This window comes from Oncorhynchus masou, chromosome 7 (assembly GCF_036934945.1).
Source record: "Oncorhynchus masou masou isolate Uvic2021 chromosome 7, UVic_Omas_1.1, whole genome shotgun sequence".
In the NCBI taxonomy this organism is placed as follows: Eukaryota; Metazoa; Chordata; class Actinopteri; order Salmoniformes; family Salmonidae; genus Oncorhynchus; species Oncorhynchus masou.
The window spans coordinates 21972519-21995767 of record NC_088218.1 but is presented as its reverse complement, the minus strand read 5'-3'; the positions used below and the strand labels follow the sequence as shown (position 1 = coordinate 21995767).

General features: G+C 40.8%; 1 protein-coding gene across 1 annotated transcript in view; it reads left to right on the top strand.

Annotated features, from left to right (window-relative positions):
- Window positions 1-21872, top strand: part of LOC135543498 (inactive dipeptidyl peptidase 10-like) — a 30135-nt gene extending 8263 nt beyond the window's left edge. Inside the window, exons 4-26 of the mRNA XM_064970810.1 lie at window positions 2214-2308; window positions 5458-5532; window positions 6517-6569; window positions 6734-6815; window positions 8026-8146; window positions 8880-9034; window positions 10426-10523; window positions 12445-12568; window positions 12685-12723; window positions 12920-13027; window positions 13172-13263; window positions 13458-13505; window positions 13731-13852; window positions 14208-14255; window positions 14774-14872; window positions 15074-15143; window positions 15422-15616; window positions 18717-18771; window positions 18860-18956; window positions 19244-19302; window positions 20321-20417; window positions 20547-20620; window positions 20876-21872. Coding sequence (XP_064826882.1) covers window positions 2214-2308; window positions 5458-5532; window positions 6517-6569; window positions 6734-6815; window positions 8026-8146; window positions 8880-9034; window positions 10426-10523; window positions 12445-12568; window positions 12685-12723; window positions 12920-13027; window positions 13172-13263; window positions 13458-13505; window positions 13731-13852; window positions 14208-14255; window positions 14774-14872; window positions 15074-15143; window positions 15422-15616; window positions 18717-18771; window positions 18860-18956; window positions 19244-19302; window positions 20321-20417; window positions 20547-20620; window positions 20876-21016 — 2147 coding nt within the window. The 3' untranslated portion in view covers window positions 21017-21872. The remainder of the gene's footprint in view (window positions 1-2213; window positions 2309-5457; window positions 5533-6516; window positions 6570-6733; window positions 6816-8025; window positions 8147-8879; window positions 9035-10425; window positions 10524-12444; window positions 12569-12684; window positions 12724-12919; window positions 13028-13171; window positions 13264-13457; window positions 13506-13730; window positions 13853-14207; window positions 14256-14773; window positions 14873-15073; window positions 15144-15421; window positions 15617-18716; window positions 18772-18859; window positions 18957-19243; window positions 19303-20320; window positions 20418-20546; window positions 20621-20875) is intronic.
- Window positions 21873-23249: the final 1377 nt, after the last annotated feature.

Genomic DNA, 23249 nt, shown 5'->3' with positions numbered 1-23249 from the left:
AACAATTAATTTGTGTAACCCCGGAAATGATATACCCTATTTATCAATTTCCTGATTATATTGTACGTGTTGTATATGATTCTCTACAGTCTGGGGAAGGATAAAGAACTGTTTGTTCTGGCCAGTGGGATGTACTGTATATGTGACTATGTAAATGAGAACTAACCCTATATTTTCACACAACATAGTAGTCAGAACACGTCTTCATGCATTTTAATCAGGGAAGAGGACACAGTGTTCATGCCAATTATAGCCTGGGAAATGTGAACACCACGCACATTCTGTTTACCCCGTTAAAATGTGGTTGTCCGAACATATAGAATGTGAAGTGGTCGTCCATAAATATAGAATATGAAGTGTAAATTATACTATAATTAGAGACATTAGACTGGAAGCTGTGGTAGGTATACCCTGGGGGATATGATGAGTGATTCAATATAGCATCAATTTCATCACCACAGTCATACCCTGTTAGCTTGTCCATACACGTGCCCAGCGTGATCATGACTAACAACATATGTGATTCCATAACCTCTGACATGTCTCTGTAATAATTCATTATTCATGTCAACTCTGTATTCATATATATTCTCATGTCCGTGTTTTGGTTACTGACACAGTATTTCTATTAATCATGAATACCGTAGTAGTATCTCAAAATGGAATTTTAGCAGGAGCTTTTATCCAAAGTGCAGACATTCTCGCATAGGTGGCTCATTATTCTGACCTTGCTAGTGCCATACTCCATCATTTGAGCCACACGGGAACACACCTTTTACCTGATTATGGTCTACACAGATAATGGTTGAATGTCATGTGAGGAAGGCTATCTAAATATTATAATTGCCTAGCCTTGTGGACATATGATGGATTTTCATTAACTGAGTAAAAATATATTTCTAATGATGTCACTGAGGCAGAGACTGCAGTGGCTAAGCGAACGGGCCATTTAAAGGTTATAGAGTCACATGAGCTCCAGCTAGATAATGTGACTCACCACATAGGCTACAGGCTTCGAACTGGGCTTGTTGGTTGTGTTATTCCTAGTTCTCCTGAAATCAAAGTATGACGAAATGGTCTATAGTAGGCCAGGGTTTCTCAAACTCGGCCCTGGGGCCCTCGCTGGGCACACGATTTGTTTTTTGCCCTATGACAACACAGCTGATTCAAATAGCCAACTCATCATGAAACTTTGATTATTTGAATCAGCTGTGTGGTAGCTAGGGCAAAAACCAAAACGTACAGCCACGGAGGGCCCCTGGACCGACATCGGGAAACCCTGTAGTAGGCTACCCTTTTCACACTACTGAGCCAGTCTGAGCCAAGCTGTACTGCGCTGGCCTGGTTACACATCCACCATAGTTGCTGGAATATCATCATGGTTTACCTGTATTATCATGTCAAAAGTACAAGCTGAGGTGTCATTCAAATATTACAATTGTGTTGGATCTGTGAAGCATGTAGCTTCCTACTCCTCTCCATCAACCTCCCAATGGATCAGTTAGACATGTACAGTACATCCTCCACGTTTTAGGAACCATCTGTGGAACCACCCCTCCAGAATAATTCATGCTTTGGCATGTTTTTGTGAGATGTTTTGAGTGAAAACACAAAGGTGTATTTACAAGCAGTAAGCTAATGTTCCAGACCTCGCAATGTCCTTGCCATTTAACACATTTGAGCATTGCCAGGTGGCTTTGTAGATTTGTATTAAATGTTCTATTGTTGCTTTGTGTTGATTTGAGGAATTCAGTTCTATAATTTAATATAGTGCTGATCAAGTGTATTACAATCGTTCTGCATGATTTATCATACCAGTTATGTAGCTGCATTTAAGATCACATTTTTACTCAGAGCAGCAACAGTGAATTGGGAGCCATATTCCTAAAGATAGAGAGTGAGATTTGTAATGCCAAATCAAAGGAAGCCATTGCGGTAATGTGGCTGGCTGGCTGACTGCAGGTCAAAAAGGTTTTGCTCAGTGGAAATGAGGAGAGGCACTCTTGAAATGAACTGCTGGAAAATGAAGTGCCAGTCAGTCTAGCGATGGGGGACTAAGAGAACCCTCTCCCCCCTCTCTCCATCTCCTTCTCCCTCTCTCTATTTGGGGTCTGACATGGATCAGAATGTGTAGGCTTTTTTTTTCTTCTTCTTATCTAAAATATGGTTATCAAATGAACATTTGACAACATTTTTCTTGTATCATTTTACAGATTCAGAGGTTTTGTACAGGAACCGAGACGGCCACGTCATCAAGTTCAACTTTGCTTTAAATGAAACAGAAATGATCCTGAGAAATAGCACATTTGTAAGTAGCTTGCCACCTATGGATCCCCCTCTCTAATCTCAATTGACATTCATAACACAGAACCATATACCCATCAGCATTCATAACACAGAACCATATTGATCCATCAGCATTCATAACACAGTGCCATATAGACCCATCAGCATTCATAACACAGAACCATATTGATCCATCAACATTCATAACACAGAACCTTATTGATCCATCAACATTCATAACACAGAACCATATTGATCCATCAACATTCATAACACAGAACCATATTGATCCATCAGCATTCATAACACAGAACCATATTGATCCATCAGCATTCATAACACAATACCATATTGATCCATCAGCATTCATAACACAATACCATATTGATCCATCAGCATTCATAACACAGAACCATATTGATCCATCAGCATTCATAACACAATACCATATTGACACATCAGCATTCATAACACAATACCATATTGTTCCATCAGCATTCATAACACAATACCATATTGATCCATCAGCATTCATAACACAATACCATATTGATCCATCAGCATTCATTACACAATACCATATTGACCCACCAGCATTCATAACACAATACCATATTGATCCATCAGCATTCATAACACAATACCATATTGATCCATCAGCATTCATAACACAATACCATATTGATCCATCACCATTCATAACACAATACCATATTGACCCACCAGCATTTATAACACAATACCATATTGACACATCAGCATTCATAACACAATACCATATTGACCCACCAGCATTCATAACACAATACCATATTGATCCATCAGCATTCATAACACAATACCATATTGATCCATCACCATTCATAACACAATACCATATTGATCCATCAGCATTCATAACACAATACCATATTGATCCATCAGCATTCATAACACAATACCATATTGATCCATCAGCATTCATAACACAATACCATAGTGACACATCAGCATTCATAACACAGTACCATGTTGACCTATCACCATTCATAACACAATACCATATTGCATACAAATATCAAAGCTGAGCACATCGTCATTATTTGCCTCCTGTAGCATTGTGATGAATCAATTTAAATATTGAAAAGGTGTGGGCCACGGAGAAAAATATGGCATAGACTGCTACAAGCACTGGAAAGTTCCAGGGGATGAAGGATGGGGGGGGGGGGGGGTGTGGTTGTGAGACATTGAGGTGGGAACGTGCGTCTGAGCAGGTGTGATGTCATTGATGTTTGTTGAAATTTGTGTCTGTCTGTTTATTGTCGTTTGTTTATGTATGGTTAATATTGTTTGAGAAAAAAAAAATGTAAAAAAAGAAATAATAATAATCGTAAAACAAAAACAACATCTGACAAGTCATGTTTTATGTGTTGCATAAGTCTAAGCAGCTTTGTACTGTCATTGGCAGACTTGCTATTTGCCATTTAATAATCTAACTGTGCGGAAGGCAGGGCACCATTAATCCCTGTTTAATGTTTAGACATGCTAGCAACAATTTTGGGTGGAATGGTCATATGCCTGTGATTGTAATAGTACGGTGGCCCTAAGGGGCAAAGTACAGTATACAGGCTGTGTATTGGTTTACCATCATCTGAATTACTTCTTAGATCTACGGTGCATTCGGAAAGTATTCAGACCCCTTCCCTTTTTCCAGATTTTGTTACGTTACAGCCTTATTCTAAAATGGATTATTAATAAAAAATAAAAAATAAATACCTGATTTACATAAGTATTCAGACCCTTTTCTTTGAGACTCGAAATTGAGCTCAGGTGCTTCCTGTTTCCATTGAACATCCTCAAGATTTTTCTACAACTTGATTGGAGTCCACCAGTGGGAAATTCAATTGATTGGACATGATTTGGAAAGGCACACACCTGTCTATATTAGGACCCACAGTTGACAGTGCATGTCAGAGAAAAAAACCAAGCCACGGGGTCGAAGGAACTGTCCGTAGAGCTCCGAGACAGGACTGTGTCGAAGGCACAGATCTGGGGAAGGGTACCAAAAAAATGTCTGCAGCATTGAAGGTCCCCAATAACACAGTGGCCTTCATCATTCTTAAATGGGAGAAGTTTGGAACCAGCAAGACTCATCCTAGAGCTGGCTGCCCAGCCAAGCTGAACAGCAATCAGCGGGAGATGGGCCTTGGTCAGAGAAGTGACCAAGAACATGATGGCCACTCTGACAGATCTCCAGAGTTCCTCTGTGGAGATGGGAGAATCTTCCAGAAGGTAAACCATCTCTTCTGCACTCCACCAATCAGGCCTTTATGGTAGAGTGGCCAGACGGAAGAAACTCCTCAGTAAAAGTAGTGTGACAGCCCGCTTAGAGTTTGCCAAAAGGCCCCTAAATGACTCTCAGACCATGAGAAACAAGATTCTCTGGTCTGATGAAAACAAGATTGAACTATTTGGCCTGAATGCCAAGCCTGGAGGAAAACTGGCACCATCCCTACGGTGAATCATGGTGGTGGCAGCATCATGCTGTGGGGATGTTTTTCAGTGGCAGGGACTGGGAGACTAGTCAGGATTGAGGGAAAGATGATTGAAGCAAAGTGCAGAGAGATCCTTGATGAAAACCTGCTCCATAGCACTCAGGACCTCATACTGGGGCAAAGGTTCACCTTCCAAGAGGACAACGACGTTAAGCACACAGCCAAGACAACACAGGAGTGGCTTCGGGACAAGCCTCTGAATGTCTTTGAGTGGCCCAGCCAGAGCCCGGACTTGAAAATAGCTTTACAGCAACGCTCACCGTCCAACCTTACCGAGTTTGAGAGGATCTGCAGAGAGAAATGGAAGAAACTCCCCAAATACAGCTGTGTCAAGCTTGTACAACGACCTTAAGAAAACAAGCTTGACAGACACTGTTTTTGCTTATGTGGTGTCGTGTGTAGATTAAGAATAAGGCTGTAATGTAACAAAACATGGAGAAGGTCAAGGGGTCTGAATACTTTCCGAATGTACTGTGTGCACAAGATACTTCCTAGATCTATGTACAAGATACTTCCTAGATCTATGTACAATATACTTCCTAGATCTATGTACAAGATACTTCCTCTATCTATGTACAATATGTATTATTCACCTTGAGATGTTTTATTTGTGACTTCTGTCTTTCCCTTGTCCTAGGTGTCTTTCAAAGTAGCCAAATATTCTCTCTCTCCAGACATGAAATATGTGCTATTTGCTTACGAAGTGAAACAGGTAGGATATGAATAGTCGTTAAATGACTGTCGTTTGTTGATTACCCGTACACTTTGAAATAACAGTTACGAGAGATACACATGCCAACACATACAGTACAACGTCACAGGGCGTTATTAGTGCATCAAATGTCAACTGAATACAATTGTCTTCCACCAGAACAGTATGAGATATGGATCACCTTTCAGCCAAACAAATAATGTTATAAATAACCAAACAGCTACAGAATGAATCAGTGTTTCCCATGACCCTAAGCATAGTTTCAATTGCAATTCCTTGATTCCTCGCCTCCTTCTCTCCTCGCCTCCTTCTGAGAATGCATAGCAGGAGATGGTCCGAAAGAAATCGCCGATCTTCTGTTTCAATACGTTTTGAGAAGGAGTTGAGGAGAGAGGACTCAAGGATTCAAGGAAATTACAATTGAGATTCACCCATAGTCTGACCGGGGAGGAGACCAAACAGCAAATAGGCTCTGATCAGAAATCGGATTGTACCACCTGGGTTAACGGCAGGTGTACTAACCTCATTGAGTTTTATCTTCTTTCTCTTTCTTCAGTCTTTTTCCACCCTTTATGTGGTTTTCCGTTTTAATATATAGGCCCTAACCAAGGATCTCTCATTGATTTCCTCTTTTTTTAATGGCTGGATCGCATGGCAACAAAAAGGCTTGGAAACATTGCACCAGAATGCGATTCCCTAGAGAATGGAGAGATGCAAATGTTGTTTAGTTGTGCAATGCATTGTGATTATGCAGTATCGGTGGTGTGCAGCCAAGTTTGCGTGATGATTAACGTTACCTGACAACTGAAGACTTGCGTTGGCTCCCTGGGCTGTGCGGGCCAACACAGTCTTCAATTCCTTTTGGAAACAATTACACTGTGGAATCCCAACACGTGGTTTCGAACATGATTCATTTGCATCATATATGCTTTATTGTTGTCTGTTATTTATTATAACATTAATTGTGAATGCTTTTCATTTCAGGTGTATAGACACTCCTATACGGCGTCGTACATTGTTTACAACATCCACACAAGGTAAGAGACTGAATGGACTGGTTGATGCTTCGTGTCTTGTATTGACATACTGTATTATGTATGATACACCCCATCTTTGACACCTCTAGTTCAACAACAGATGGGGTTTGTCCATGTCTGTCTGCCTGTCTTTGTGTACTTTTGTGTGTGTGCTTGTGTTTCAGGGAGGTGTGGGAGTTGAATCCTCCGGAGGTCCAGAATGCAGTGCTCCAGCATGCAGCGTGGGGTGTGAAGGGACAGCAGCTGGTGAGTCTCTCCTCTTCTATGATGCCATACACTTCCTCGTTTCCCCTCTCTCTCTCTCTCTCTCTCTCTCTCTCTCTCTCTCTCTCTCTCTCTCTCTCGCTCTCTCTCTCACCCAATCGGAAATCAACCTATGGGCACAGCTCCTAGGCTGTCATAGATGCCTCATCACAAAAATGAAAGAAACTGATAGGTGTGAGCATTATTGACGGCTTTTGTACAGGGTTCCATCAGTATGTGTTGAATGTGCTTTTATGGCATGCAGGAGACCCGGTTTCAAACCCAGTCGTGTCACTAGGGCAAGGTATCAAATTTGCTGTATTTATATTTCTTATGATGGCCAGTTGTGGTACAGTAAAAAGCACCATTTGTTGTATATCAGGCAGCCATTTTGAAAGCAGGTGGTCCTGTTACAGATGGGGATGCAGACTACACTTATCCAGCCGCCTGGTGTCGAGGTCCTGGATGGCAGGAAGCTTGGCCCCAGTGATGTACTGAGCAGTTCGCACTACCCTCTGTAGTGCTTTGCGGTCGGAAGCAGGGAGTACAGGAGGGGGCTGAGCACGCACCCCTGAGGGGCCCCTGTGAGGAGGATCAGTGTGCCGGATGTGTTGTTACCCACCCTTACTGTACCACCTGGGGGGTGGCCCGTCAGGAAGTCCAGGATTCAATTGCAGAAGGAGATGTTTAGTCCTAGAGTCCTTAGCTTATTGATGAGCTTTGAGGGCACTATGGTGTTGAATGCTGAGCTGTAGTCAGTGAATAGCATTCTCACATAGGTGTTCCTTTTGTCCAGGTGGGAAAGGGCAGTGTGGAGTGCAATAGAGATTGCATCCTCTGTGGAACTGTTGGGGCAGTATGCAAATTGGAGTGGGTCTATTGTTTCTGGGATGATGGTGTTGATGTGAGCCATGACCAGCCTTTCAAAGCACTTCATGGCTACAGACATTTAGGTAGTCATTTAGACAGGTTAACTTAGTGTTCTTGGGCACAGGCACTATGGTGGTCTGCTTAAAACATGTTGGTATTACAGACTCGAACAGGGAGGTTGGAAAATGTCAGTGAAGACACTTGCTAGTTGGTCGTGCTGTAATACAGCTCGTGCTGTATTGAAGCAGGATACTGATGGGAATCAGAGTCTGGCTTTTGCTGTGTTATAGTTTTTTAGCCACTGTGCAAAGCACAATTGCAATTCTCCTTACTCTCATTTCAGATCTACATCTTTGAAAACAACATCTATTACCAATCAGATGTGCAGAGCAATTCTCTTAGGATTACTTCGTCGGGAGAGGAAGGAGTCATATTTAATGGAATCGCGGACTGGCTGTATGAAGGTTTGTCTGAATGCCAATTTACAGGTTCAGGGCGTACCCAAGGACACAATGTCAGGAAAGGTATTCCAGGCATTGGAAATAAATAATGTTCAGCCACAAAGGAATTCATCACTTTCACAGTTGAACGGCTCTCAGTCGCATTCGGGGGCGGATGGAATAAGAATTCAAAATTAACACTACTAACGATACTTGTCCCATTTCCGAAGAATAATTTAATAAATGAGAACTAACTCAGAATTTTTTTATCAAAGTTAATTAAATATAGATGAAGGAATGTCATTATTTCACTACAGCAGTGTTTAAGTCTCCTCATGAATGGGCCATAATCTACACATTGTTCCATGCTCAGGGATAGCAGAGACAATTTCATTCATAATTTTCACTTATTAATTACACCTTAATGATGGATTGTAGCCCTGACTTAATTAAGACCAATGTTATGTTTTTATCTACATCAACCCAAATCAAGTTCCATAAAAAAAAACGGTAAGATTCTTAATTTGTCATCCTTTTGACATATTTTCAGCGAGGTTGTGTAAAACACCGATTTCCAATTGATGCAGATGCAAATTCGAACTTTCTCTTTTAAACTTCACTGACAACAACAAATTGATCTTATACAGTATATAGCAGCTTCAACTGCTGGGTGTACAGAAGAAGCCTATATTCACGTGGATAGGACTAGATCCGGAGGGGAAAAAATAATAGTGTAGTTTCAACCTTGTGTTTTTAGAGGAGATTCTGCAGTCACACATAGTCCACTGGTGGTCACCTGACGGAGAGAGACTGGCCTTCCTCATGATCAACGATACCCTGGTACCCAACATGTTCCTGCCCCGGTTCACTGGCAGCCCCTACCCCAGATCACAGGAGTACCCATACCCCAAGGTAATGGAAAGACGCAATATAATGGGACCGCATGCTGCTGTAGAAAGTGCATGCATTTGTCTGTGTCATTATTTTGCCCCCCATTGGTGAAATTGTGCTTGTTTGTTGGAAAAACAACACTATTGGTTTTTAACAACAACAACAAAAAACTGTTGGCTCAAGAAAAAGTCATATCAGTTCTGATGATATAAGTATTGTGTGTCTTTGTTGATACACACAGCATGCTAGATTTAAGCTTTGGAAGTCGTGTCTCTGTGCTATTGACTGATGCGTTGTATTATGTGTACTGCATGTCGAAACAACAACTATGGCTGTCCAGTTATCTTGATTATCCTGTACATGGAGTTGGTTACAAATACTGCAGACATCAAGGTCTTATATTCTGATAGATCAAGTATTTATGGAGCCTCAACAAAAGGGAAATTGGAAACTGAATAAATGACTCGACAAAATGATCAGAACACTGCTCAGATTTTAGAGGAGAAGGTAATAGCGCTTCTAACGAAGGCTGTGATGGCTATGGAGTTTTGGAGTATGGTTATTTGTCAGCCAAATGGTCACGGTTATAGTTACAAGTATAACTGTTCGAATAGCAAAAGAAAGAAGCACATCTTCTCCTCTGGCTCCTGACTGCACGTCTGGTCTTTTTGAATGCCCGGCTGTCTACAGTCAGCTGTTCGTTCCAGAACACCAAACGGGCTAGTTTTATCTTCTCTCATCTCTCCTTACATCGGCTGTTAGATGTGAATCAGGCTTACTCTTACTTACTGCTTTTAGGTGAAGTTTGTCGACTTAGACATAACGTTCTTCATCCATAGTCGTTGTTTACCGTGCCAGCCCTACTTCTATCACATCTAAATCTGTCTGATCAAAGAAGCCTGCCTTTATGAAGTATTCACAATGATATTCTGACAGTTCATTTCTTACCTCCTAGGATTTTCAAAAAATGTATGATTTGCTCGGTCATCTCTGAGATGATCTCTGGTTGGATGTAAAGCTAAGACAGACATCAAAATGGTCCAGGCAAAACAAAGATGTTAAGCTAGGACAGACATCCAAATGGTCCAGGCAAAACAAAGATGTTAAGCTAGGACAGACATCCAAATGGTCCAGGCAAAACAAAGATGTTAAGCTAGGACAGACATCCAAATGGTCCAGGCAAAACAAAGATGTTAAGCTAGGACAGACATCCAAATGGTCCAGGCAAAACAAAGATGTTAAGAAGATAGTAACCTGTGAAGTCATTTGAAACATTGATTGTTAGCATAGTTTAAAATGAGTTGCTGAATATCCACTGTTTATGCACCTTGGTTTGAAAGCGGTGTAGGGACAGTATTTGTTTTTCTCCGCATACTTAATAATTGACTTTATGAGGATCTGTTTGCTGATAGGCTGGCCAGCCCAACCCTACAGTCAGGCTGTTGGTGGTGAACCTGTACGGCCCCACACACACTCAGGAGCTGGTACCACCTGATGGCTTGAAAGGAAGGTGAGGAAGACACATCATTCTTTGCAGCCCCTTAGTTCTTTTAATCTACATTTGTAATTGTTGTGGTGCCACCAGGCATGTCAGGTTAGTCTTTGCATGTTATTTCTTTACTAACCATTATAACCAGTATACGACAATTGAATATGTATGTATGGATGTTTAATTGTTTCCAGGGGCAGACGGGGACCAGAAATCGGCATTGTCATTTCTAACACACTGGCCCATTTTTTCCATGAGACCCCCCACACCTGTCCATTATATTCATAAATTATATTCCCCCATTATTAGCCAGAAAGTGAGCAATTTGCATGAGAAATCCAAGTTAAAGAGGCCCATAGACTAAAAATGAACCAGCCAATCTGCCCCTGATTGTTGCAGTTGTTGTGTCTTTACTCTCATTAATTAAATGAACACTTTTTAGTTTTTATCAAAGATTCTCTGTAATTACTATTACGCCATTAAACTGATTAATCATGTAACTGTAATTAACTAGGAAGTCAAAGTTATAATTTTCCTAATATAACTCTTCAAATATTTTCATATCTGATCAATAGTCTTCTGAATGAATTAATTATTTATTTTACCTCACGTTAGTCTCATTCCAAGCATCGTAAATTGCTGCACGAACCCAGTCTTCACTATGAGTCATCCATACATCAATTGTCTTAAATCATTTATTTATTAACTAACTAAACAATCACAGAAGTGCACACACAAACAAACAAACAAAGTATGGTTACAAGAAATGAGGGGAATGTGCCCTAGTGGGCTAAACCGGCATGGCGGCTTGTTGTAAAAAAGGGAAGTGGGGGTCAGTTGACAACACACAGCTGATAATCATAACAATTGAAATGCTAATCCTTTGCACATGAACGCTCACTCATTCGGGAACAATTGCAATCAATATATATATATTTACGCTCAGTGTGTCGTCGGGATCTCTGATGAAAAGTTAGTTTCTGTTGGAGAGTAGGTCCGCCCTCTCTGTCGTGGTTAGAATGGATAGTTCAGAGTGACATTCATTCATGTCGTTATGGATAGATGTTTCAGCGGTTGTCGGTCTTCGCGTTCAATGATACCGAATTCCTAGCTGCAGACTAGTAATTAATATCAAAGATTTGTTCTTATTCGGTAGGTATCGATTGTCTCAGAGTTTAACCACGTGGGATGGTTAAGAGATTCAGCAGTCTGGTCTCAAACCTCTCGTTATCGAGGTAAGCTGGTCTGCAACCTTTGTCCTCTCGTAATGGAGAGAAACATGGTCTGTTGAGAAATTCTCAAAGTGGGTTTTTTATTCGGGAGTTGCAGAAAAGGGCCTGTCCCAGGATGCCCGACCCTAACTGGGCTCATGGGTGGTCCTCTGATTTAGTTAAACTCAAAAGGGAATTGGAGTTTCCTTCATTAATCAGTCCAAAATCAAACAGGATCATCTTCACTCATTCATCTTATACAACAATTAGATGTAAACCTCATATCTGAGGCTATTATATAAACAGCATTATGGTAATGTGGCCGTATTGTCTCCCATGAGTTTCACCGAATTGTACCAAACGGACCAGTTCGTAGCTGGATTCTTCATCGATCTTTTATACCTTCTCCAGAACATAAATGTTGCTCGGACCTCAAGTTCTGTGAGGTGGAAGGATTTCCTTTGTTCTCTATGAAAATTCTCTATACTGTGGCCATGAGGAGATCATCTCCTCTGGAAATTTGCGACCTCTCTCTGACCACAGCAGCCTGTGTGTAGGAGACAGGGAGAGAGGGATGGGGCTTGCTGTACCCAAAGAGGGCAACGTCATGACACAGTGCATGTTTGATCAAGTGCTATTCACAAGTACACAACCATCATTCAGAAATATGATTCAAATGGCCCAGAGAAGTAGTTGCTATACGTCTGAATGTTTGTCTGACGTTGATCCAGAGAACACTATGTGAGTATGGTGAAGTGGATCAGCAACACCCATGCAGCGGTTCGATGGCTCAACCGGCCCCAGAACGTGTCCTTCATCACTGTGTGTGACGCCACCGTTGGATCCTGTGTACAGGTGGGTTTTTCCTTCACCTACACTAAGATGGTCCTCACTAGAAATGGGTTTTATTGGTGTCGTCTGTGTCGTACTCCATGATGGATCTAAGACGTGTTCCTTCAATTGAATTTCAGAAACATGAGGAAGCTTCAGATCTCTGGCTCACCAGACAGGTAAGCTGAAATGTAAATGTTCTATAATATTAGCAATTCATATTTCCACCGAGTAGCATTTTATTTGAATGCTATTGTGGGCTCGATTTGCTCCAAATTGTGCTGCAATTTTAAAACAGTGAGTATTGTATCTATATGCTAATAGTAAAGAGGAAATTGATGCACGTTGACTGTCCCTTAAATCCAATGTCCTCAGAACCAGGAGCCAGTGTTTTCAAAGGACGGGAGTAGGTTTTTCCTGACCATACCGGTGAAGCAGGGGGGACAAGGAGACTTCCATCATATTGCCATGTTCACCAAATCGGTGGGTGCTGTCATACTCCAACTCTGAAACACACATTGATTGTCTTGTCATTCTCCGGATTTTTCAGTGCTCACTTTGTCTTTTAAATTTTTTGAAACATGTTTTTTTTATCGAAAAAAAAAATCACAATTTGTCTTTTCTCAGTTCAGAAGTGATCAAAATGATGCCCGTCACTTGACGTCAGGCAACTGGGAGGTCACCAAGATATTAGCCTATGATGAGGGGGAGCAAACCATGTAAGTGTGTCAGATCCTTTCAGATCAGTTATGAGAATCATTTCATATCATATTTCATGTCACAGATATGAGCTTCAACAAGTGTTGACCTTTTTTTCTCTTTTCAAACATCTCTTCTGTTGAAACTATTCTATTTGTTACTATAGATTCCTGCACTTGCCCTAGTTAAAGTCATTCTGCTTTCACCTACATAGATATTTTATCGGTACTCAAGACTCCCCACAAAAGAGACACGTGTACAGGTGAGAAATGATTCTAAAACATTTTCCCCGTGAAGAAATGCGCATGGTGAAAATATTCTGCTCAATAACACCAGACATTTCAGCCGCATTCTAGTAGCTGTTAGCCCTATTCAGCTCCAGTTTGACCTGCCAATCCGTATTGCATAGATGTAGTACATTGTTGAAATGCAATTATCTCAAGAATGTGAAGAAGTGCTAAACAAACAAAAACAATCCCTCTTTCAGTGCATCTACTATTGGTCTGTTCTCTCAACGATGTTTGACCTGTGAGATGAACCAGGAAGCATGCACGTTCTTTGATGCAGACATCAGCCCGAACAAACAGCATGTTATTCTACAGTGTAAAGGTACGAGTCTGGTCTGTGTTTTTCCTTCTGGAAATCATTCAGACAAATACAGCTTCATGTGGATATGTTACAGCCAATGTAGTAAAAACCCAACCTATTCTGTGTAATGTATGAGATATGGTTAGGGAGTAATTATGTCAATTATGCCATTATGTATTTTAAGATATAGTAGCAGATGGCGCCCGGGTCTCCTAACCACTGCTCTAATAACTATATCCCACGGGTGACGTCGTTGGGCTTACATAGGCTAGGGTAGCTACAATACTACTATAAAACCATGTTAGAATATCATAGTGTTTGTTCAGTCTCAAAACGATGCAAAGCAGTAATTGCTAGTGTATCTTCCATTCCACAGGTCCCGGTGCTCCATCTGTGATGCTGCAGAGTTTTAATGAAGTAAACGGTGAGTAATACTAAGTATTGATATGAATTCTCGTCTCCTGTACTGTACTCTACTGTTTCCAGCCTGTTTTAATGGTTCCTATTTCATATTTGGCCACGAGATTGTTGGCTGTGTTTCACATTGTGTGAAATAGATTTTCAACAGCTGTCCAAATGAAATGTTCTGGCAAGGTTTAAATGAGCATCTGGGAAGTGTTTTTAATGCAAATGGTATTGAGTTGTCTTTTTTTATGCCTGGATGCTTTTCAATGATCCTGAATATGAGGCATAATTGTACTGAAATTATTTGATTGCTGACCGCCTAAATCAAAGGATCACAGGGCGTCTGGTTTTGATGCAGTGGCCTATGTGAAGTCAGCCAACTGTATTAGATAAATGTAAAACTCAAATGAATCTGCTTCTTGAAACAATCTGTTGATTCATTTTCCCATCACAGTTTTAATACCCAATATAATCAGTGTCCTTGTGTCCCTTTACACACAGTGTGTTAATGGTTACTTTCACACTTTATCCTCACAGCTTACTTTATATTGGACAACAACATGCCTCTGAGAGCTGCCATGGAAATCAAAAAGATCTCGAAGTCAGATGTCAGGGTTATTCCAAGTGAAGACTTTGGTAACTAACCATTTCTCTCTGTGTATATTTCATTATTTTTATATTTCTCTCTCTCTCTCTCTCTCTCTCTCTCTCTCTCTCTCTCTCTCTCTCTGCTATATAGTCTGCCGGTCACTTTTTCCCCACTCGTTCTCTTGTTCTCTCGCTACAGTATATTGTTTATTTTAATGACTACTGTAATTCAATATTTTCTTCTCACAGAGCTGCCTTTGAAACTCACCTATCCCCTTGACTTTTCTGAATCTCTTCTCTATGGCCTTCTTTTGATTGTGTAAGCATCGCTCCTCTTTCCTAGCATTCTAACATAGTTACACAGTCTTAAGTACATTTTCATTCAGCAATACGTTTAGAACTGAAAACTTTACCTTGAGAACAAACACAATGATTTTCTAACTCCAACTCCATGATGTGAGATTACGCTTTCTTTAATTCAGGGAAGATGTTTTCACATAATATGGAACTTTAGATGAGTTAACTTGTTTGAGAAGCTTGAATCAACCACCCTCTCTCTCTCTCTTTCTCTCCCTCCCCCTTCCGCCCCTCTCTTAGTGATGGTGGGCCTGGCAGTCAGTCGGTGAGTGATGAGTATGAGCTGGGTTGGGACTCGGTGCTGGTCAGTTGTGATGAGGTGATTGTGGCCAGGCTGGATGGCAGGGGGACAGGCTTCCGGGGCCTGAGAGTCCTGCAGCAGGTCCACCAGCGCCTGGGTACCGTGGATGTTCAGGATCAGATAGCTGCATTGGAGTATGTAACCCCCGACCAGCATGTGACGTGATGAGATATGACATAATTTTCTGGTTGCATACACATATTTAACAGATTTATTACGGGTGTAGCAATATCTAACAATACACACAAATATAAAAGTAAAAGAATGCAATAAAAATATATAGAAATATTAGGATGAGCTATGTTGGAGCCCAGAGTGTGTGTGTGTGTGTGTGTGTGTATATATATATATATAGTTGAAGCCATAAGTTTACACACACACCTTAGCCAAATACATTTAAACTCAGTTTTTCACAACACATCAGTCAGGAAGTTAAATATTGGTCGCAAATGGGTCTTCCAAATGGACAATGATCCCAAGCATACTTCCAAATTTGTGTCAAAATGGCTAAAGGACAACAAAGTTAAGATATTGGAGTGGCCATCACAAAGTCCTGACCTCAATCCTATAGAAATGTTGTGGGCAGAACTGAAAAAACGTGTGTGAGCAAGGAGACCTACAAACCTGACTCAGTTACACCAACTCTGTCAGGAGGAATGGGCCAGAATTCACCCAACTTATTTTGAGAAGCTTGTGGAAGGCTACCTGAAACGTTTGACCCAAGTTAAACAGTTAAAAGGCAATGCTACCAATTACTAATTGAGTGTATGTAAACTTCTGACCCACTGGGAATGTGTTGAAAGAAATAAAAGCTGAAATAAATAATTCTCTCTACTATTATTCTGACACATCACATTCTTAAAAAAAGTGGTGATCCTAACTGACCTAAGACAGGGAATTGTACTAGGATTAAATGTCAGGAATTGCAAAAAACTGAGTTTAAATGTATTTGGCTAAGGTGTATGTAAACCTCCGACTTCAACTATATGTATATATACGTACAGTGCCTTGCGAAAGTATTCGGTCCCCTTGAACTTTGCGACCTTTTGCCACATTTCAGGCTTCAAACATAAAGATATAAAACTGTATTTTTTTGTGAAGAATCAACAACAAGTGGGAAACAATCATGAAGTGGAACGACATTTATTGGATATTTCAAACTTTTTTAACAAATCAAAAACTGAAAAATTGGGCGTGCAAAATTATTCAGCCCCTTTACTTTCAGTGCATCAAACTCTCTCCAGAAGTTCAGTGAGGATCTCTGAATGATCCAATGTTGACCTAAATGACTAATGATGATAAATACAATCCACCTGTGTGTAATCAAGTCTCCGTATAAATGCACCTGCACTGTGATAGTCTCAGAGGTCCGTTAAAAGCGCAGAGAGCATCATGAAGAACAAGGAACACACCAGGCAGGTCCGAGATACTTTTGTGAAGAAGTTTAAAGCCGGATTTGGATACAAAAAGATTTCCCAAGCTTTAAACATCCCAAGGAGCACTGTGCAAGCGATAATATTGAAATGGAAGGAGTATCAGACCACTGCAAATCTACCAAGACCTGGCCGTCCCTCTAAACTTTCAGCTCATACAAGGAGAAGACTGATCAGAGGTGCAGCCAAGAGGCCCATGATCACTCTGGATGAACTGCAGAGATCTACAGCTGAGGTGGGAGACTCTGTCCATAGGACAACAATCAGTCGTATATTGCACAAATCTGGCCTTTATGGAAGAGTGGCAAGAAGAAAGCCATTTCTTAAAGATATCCATAAAAAGTGTCGTTTAAAGTTTGCCTCAAGCCACCTGGGAGACACACCAAACATGTGGAAGAAGGTGCTCTGGTCAGATGAAACCAAAATTGAACTTTTTGGCAACAATGCAAAACGTTATGTTTGGCGTAAAAGCAACACAGATCATCACCCTGAACACACATCCCCACTGTCAAACACGGTGGTGGCAGCATCATGGTTTGGGCCTGCTTTTCTTCAGCAGGGACAGGGAAGATGGTTAAAATTGATGGGAAGATGGATGGAGCCAAATACAGGACCATTCTGGAAGAAAACCTGATGGAGTCTGCAAAAGACCTGAGACTGGGACGGAGATTTGTCTTCCAACAAGACAATGATCCAAAACATAAAGCAAAATCTACAATGGAATGGTTCAAAAATAAACATATCCAGGTGTTAGAATGGCCAAGTCAAAGTCCAGACCTGAATCCAATCGAGAATCTGTGGAAAGAACTGAAAACTGCTGTTCACAAACGCTCTCCATCCAACCTCACTAAGCTCGAGCTGTTTTGCAAGGAGGAATGGGAAAAAAATTCAGTCTCTCGATGTGCAAAACTGATAGAGACATACCCCAAGCGACTTACAGCTGTAATCGCAGCCAAAGGTGGCGCTACAAAGTATTAATTTAAGGGGGCTAAATAATTTTGCACGCCCAATTTTTCAGTTTTTGATTTGTTAAAAAAGTTTGAAATATCCAATAAATGCCGTTCCACTTCATGATTGTGTCCCATTTGTTGTTGATTCTTCACAAAAAAATACAGTTTTATATCTTTATGTTTGAAGCCTGAAATGTGGCAAAAGGTCGCAAAGTTCAAGGGGGCCGAATACTTTCGCAAGGCACTATATATATATATATATGTATGTGTATATATATATATGTGTATATTTAATTACATATGATGGGATGTATAGACATTATGGACGGTATATAGAAAGAATATATATATGTAATATATAATATACAATATGGCGACAGGGTAGCCTACTGGTTAGAGCATTGGACAAGCAACCGAAAGGTTACAAGTTCGAATTCCCAAGCTGACAAGGTACAAATCTGTCGGTCTGCCCCTGAACAAGGCAGTTAACCCACTGTTCTTAGGACTTCATTGAAAATAAGAATTTGTTCTTAACTGTCTTGCCTAGTTAAATAAAGGTAAAATAAAATCAAAATATATGATGCGATATACACTACTAGATGATAGTATACTATATACAATGCAATACATGAGATGTGATATACAGTGTGATACGATGCCATATGATATAATACAATAAGATAAGACAGGATGCAGTATTATCCCCTTTCCATTGAAATCCTTTGAAAATGTATGGCATGGTTGTACACTCTTAAACTTCCCTGTCAGTCATCTGTGTTAAAGCCCTCATGAAATGTCTGGAAAAAGAATTAGTCATTCGGTTTTGGGTTGTTTTTATTGACTTATTACAGATACTTGATGACACTCCCATACATTGACCGCGCGCGGATCGGAATCTACGGAAAGGCAAGTTTAACTGCTGTCTTTCAGTTGATCACCATGCTTCACACTCACGGGCATGTTCAACAAGTGAAGGTGTTTCTTCTCTTTCCAGGGATACGGTGCTTACCTCACCTTGATGCTTCTGAGGTCCAGTGCGCTGATTAAGTGTGCAGCTGCTAATTCCCCAGTGATTGACTGGAAACTTTACGGTGAGTAATATTTCCATGATCTTACCCTTTCGTTCAGCTTCCTTGACAGAGATTAGACCTAGTCCTGGATTGAAAAGCAAGCTGAATGGACAATCTCCATTGAAATAGCTCTTCAGTCTAGGTTTAGGCTCAATCAAGGATTGGGAGACCGGTGCTGTGTGTTTTGTGTGAGTACATTTTCCACAACAAATGACATGAAATACTGTACAAATTTGATTATCAATGAAATTGGAGTTGAAAGAACTGAATACTTTTTTTGAAACGTTGTGTACTTTCTCTACACGAAGCTTCAGCATTTTCAGAGCGGTACTTTGGCCTGACGTCAAAGAACGACAACAGATATCAAGTAAGTTATTTATCACAGTCAATCTGTTGGTGTTATTGATGGTTTTCTATTTGTGGGTTATACAGTTTATCACAGCAGATTGGGGAACAGTGGGAACTGTCACACTGAAGCGTGTGTGTGTGTGTGTGTGTGTGCGTGCGTGTGTGTGTGTGTGTTGGGTGTTCATGGGCCAGGTATTGTTCATCAGTCAGAATAATAACTTGTCTGAGATTACAGTGTAATCGGTGAAAGTGTTCCCCTGAAAGTGGGTTGTTGATATGTGGGCCACACAGTTCGAGCCATATAAAATGTAAATGATGCTAGTCCAGAGAAGCAGGTCAAAATGATCGTTAACAAACAGCAGGGCATCACTCATACAGTCCTGAGAGGTAGATGGAAAAAGACATGAACACGTTCTGTTAATGAAGCAACCCACTGGATCCCCTGGGGGTGCTAGACAGGTTTGATCCAGTCCTGTATTGTAGCCTGGCTCAAACAGACTGGACACTGTGCTTAGCATTGAATGTGAAGTGAAGGAATAAGTGAGCAGTCTGATTCAACAAGGCTAGTTGTATATTGTAATCTTTTCACAAACTCTTTATTCACTGCTGTGGTTGGTTTTCCCTCAGATATTGTTTTCTGTTGAAACCTGAGGTTTTGTTTTGCTTATTTATGTGTATATTGATGTGTATAGTGTATATTGATGTGAATATTGCTGTGTGAATATTGATGTGACTATTGATGCGTATATTGATGTGTATGCTGTATATTGATGTGTATATTGGTGTGAATATTGATGGGAACATTGATGTGTGTATTGATGTGTATATTGGTGTGAATATTGATGGGAACATTGATGTGTGTATTGATGTGTATATTGGTGTGAATATTGATGGGAACATTGAAGTGTGTATTGATGTGTTTACAGGGCTCATCTGTGAAAGAGACCTTGGTCTCAGCATGACTCCCTGTCAAGATCAAGGTTCAATAAAAATAGAAAACCTTGAGGTTACACTGTCTCCCATGTCTATTCTCTAAGGTTTCTAGAGTGCTTCCAAATATGAAAGGACTGCAAGGAAACATGATGAAAGGACCCCAAGGACCGGATTTTCTGTTGATTCACGGAACAGCTGATGGTAATTACCCTTTCGTCCAACAGAAATGGAAAATAGACGATCCTAAGTACGTTGTAATCAGCGGTTGGCCTTGTGTTGTTTTCAAAGACAATTTGCGAAACCAATTGGTGTTTTTTGTTCTTTTCTCAGCAAATGTTCATTTCCAACATTCAGCGGAGTTGATTAAGCACTTGATCAAAATTGGAGCGAACTACACAATGCAGGTACGAGTCGTGATCCACAAATTTGAATGAAAATGTTGAATGAGTGATTACATAATGTGATTATTGAAGTGAATTTGATTGCTAGCCAATATATTTGCGACAGACACACACACACACACACACACAATACGACTCAGGAAAAACATGAAGTGACTTTCTTGTTCCTTCTAACTAATAAACGAGTAACCACACTTCACTACAGGAATGACAGTCCCAATGACCTTGTGTTTGACCTTTGACCTTTGTTTGAGACAGCTTTACCCAGACGAGGGCCACTTCCTGTCCCTGCAGAGCCAACAGCACCTGTCTGAGTCCCTGGTTGGCTACTTCAGAACATGTTTTCAGGACTTCAGCACACCGCTACCTGAAGAGATAGGCAAAGAGGATGATGACTGACAGGGTTGGGGTTAGATGGTGACTGACAGGTTTAGGGTTAGATGATGACTGACAGGGTTAGGTTTAGATGGTGACTGACAGGAGGACGTGCAGACGGGCCGTGTGTGGATCTGGGATTGCTATGTTGAAGCAGTACAGTCCCTGCTCTGCCCTCGCGAGGGCTGTTGGCTGTTGATTAGGTGTCCAATGTAGGCAAGACATAGCTGATGTGGGGTAATGTGGTGTGTGTGTGTGTGTGTGTGTTTGGTGTGTGCGTGCATGCGTGCGTGCTTGCAAAATGCAGGACTACAGATCATGGAGGCTTTCTATTGGTAGAACAGCACAATGGTTGATGGACAAAATCTGAGAGTTAAATGTTATTTTTGACATTTTTTTAATTCCACTCAGTGATACACTGGTTTCTCCCTTCACAGCTTTTACCATCAGCTGTATCGTTATACTGTGAAAGCATGCTTTTGTTGAAGCCCACGTTTACCCACATTATTCCAATTGTACTAAGCATCATCAACACAATTCTACCGCTTTCCGTCTGTCTTATCCCATTCCTATCTGTGCACTAATAATGCTTAAATTTTACTTTCAGTTACTGACATGCACACATATTAGGTGACGTTACATACGATATAGCGCCATATTATTTGATAAAGTGCTATTTTTCATGTCTTTATGATACGCTGTTTTCAGCTGTACGTTTACAGTATACAGTGTGTATAGTTTTGAGATGTGTGTTACAGGGGGTGATCAATTAGAATATTGTGTGAATGAATAGTCTTTGTTTTTGCCGCGGTTTGTTACACTTCAGATGAATAGCCATTGTCTTTGGATTAATTGAACAATAAAGAACTTAAGAAAACAACTGTGTTCTGCCAATGAAATGTCCATGACAGGTCTCTCTGGGTCTCATATTGAGAGACTTTCTGTTGACTTTTCCATCTGAGAGCCAAGTAAATATGGGGCTCAAAATGATAAATTCTGCACAGAATTCAGAAGTCTGGAATGACCGTGAATCTGAGGTCTTTAATCATGCTTGAGTAACCATTGGCTACTTAGTGTCCCAGTGGTTCAGAGGGTAAGTTATGAGAGCATACAGGTTGGAGGTTATTGCTGTTCTCTTCATTTATTGCATATAATGCAAGCAAATGCACACATTGGGTATGATATCCCTGTTATAGTAGTTGTTTCCCATTCATCTTCACTTGATTTTATTAGGTGTATTTGACAGGGGCAATGCACATTAATCAACATGTGTGAAAATGTCTGTGCCAGATTAGCCAGCCGGCTACTGTAGTCCCATGGATCTAGCCAGTGGCCTGTGTGATTATTTTACAGACAGACTGACTGTTTGCGTCCTGAATGGCACCCTTTTCAGTGCACTACCTGCAGAACCATAGAGCTCTGGTCAAAAGTAATGCACTACATAGGGAATAGGGTGGCATTTGGGACGCAGAAACTGAGAGAAATGTAATTACTTTACAGGACAAATTAAACACTGCCCTGTGAGTCAGCTTCATACCGCGTCTCCTCCTGACCGAATGAACCTATTTGAGAGAATAGGTAGCCTCAGAGCCATGTATATTAATACACTGAGTTTTCTATGCTTCCCCATTGTGTGAGACAATGGTGAGCGAGACATTCAGTCTGGTTTAACCACTACAAAATAGGCCTTGAACTTGAGTGATGTGGAGGGATACAGAGCCAAATGACAATAGCACACTTCTCCCATCTCTATATGAGGGTATCCCACTGTAGCACGACGGATTCACTTGTGATGGGCATTGCACTTCGTTACCATTCATGCATTTTAGGGTTTCTGTCTGTTGCCTCTTTCTCTTTAAAGTCGTCGCCATGAGGTCATTCATCATTGTGACGTAGGGGGTCGCTCTCACCACCCTAGATAGGAATACAATTCCAACCTGGCTGATACTATGTCAAATGGACATTGACCATAGCACTGCATGGTTTGTTAGCCTGTTAGGCAATTATGAGCAATCCTAGCCACTCAGCCAGAGGACGCTTTTACACATGGATCACTGAAGAGCCTAAACTGTGCTAGCTGGATTGGTTTATTGTATTGTTCTAAACAGAACAGCTGCTTATCTCCAGAATACATCTTATCATACAGTACATGGAGAGTCTGTAAGATCCATTTCACATTCTTACACCTGAAGCCTCCTTCTCATACTCTGGTCCCAGATCTGTCTGTTCTCTTGCCAACTCCGTTGCTTTCATTGTC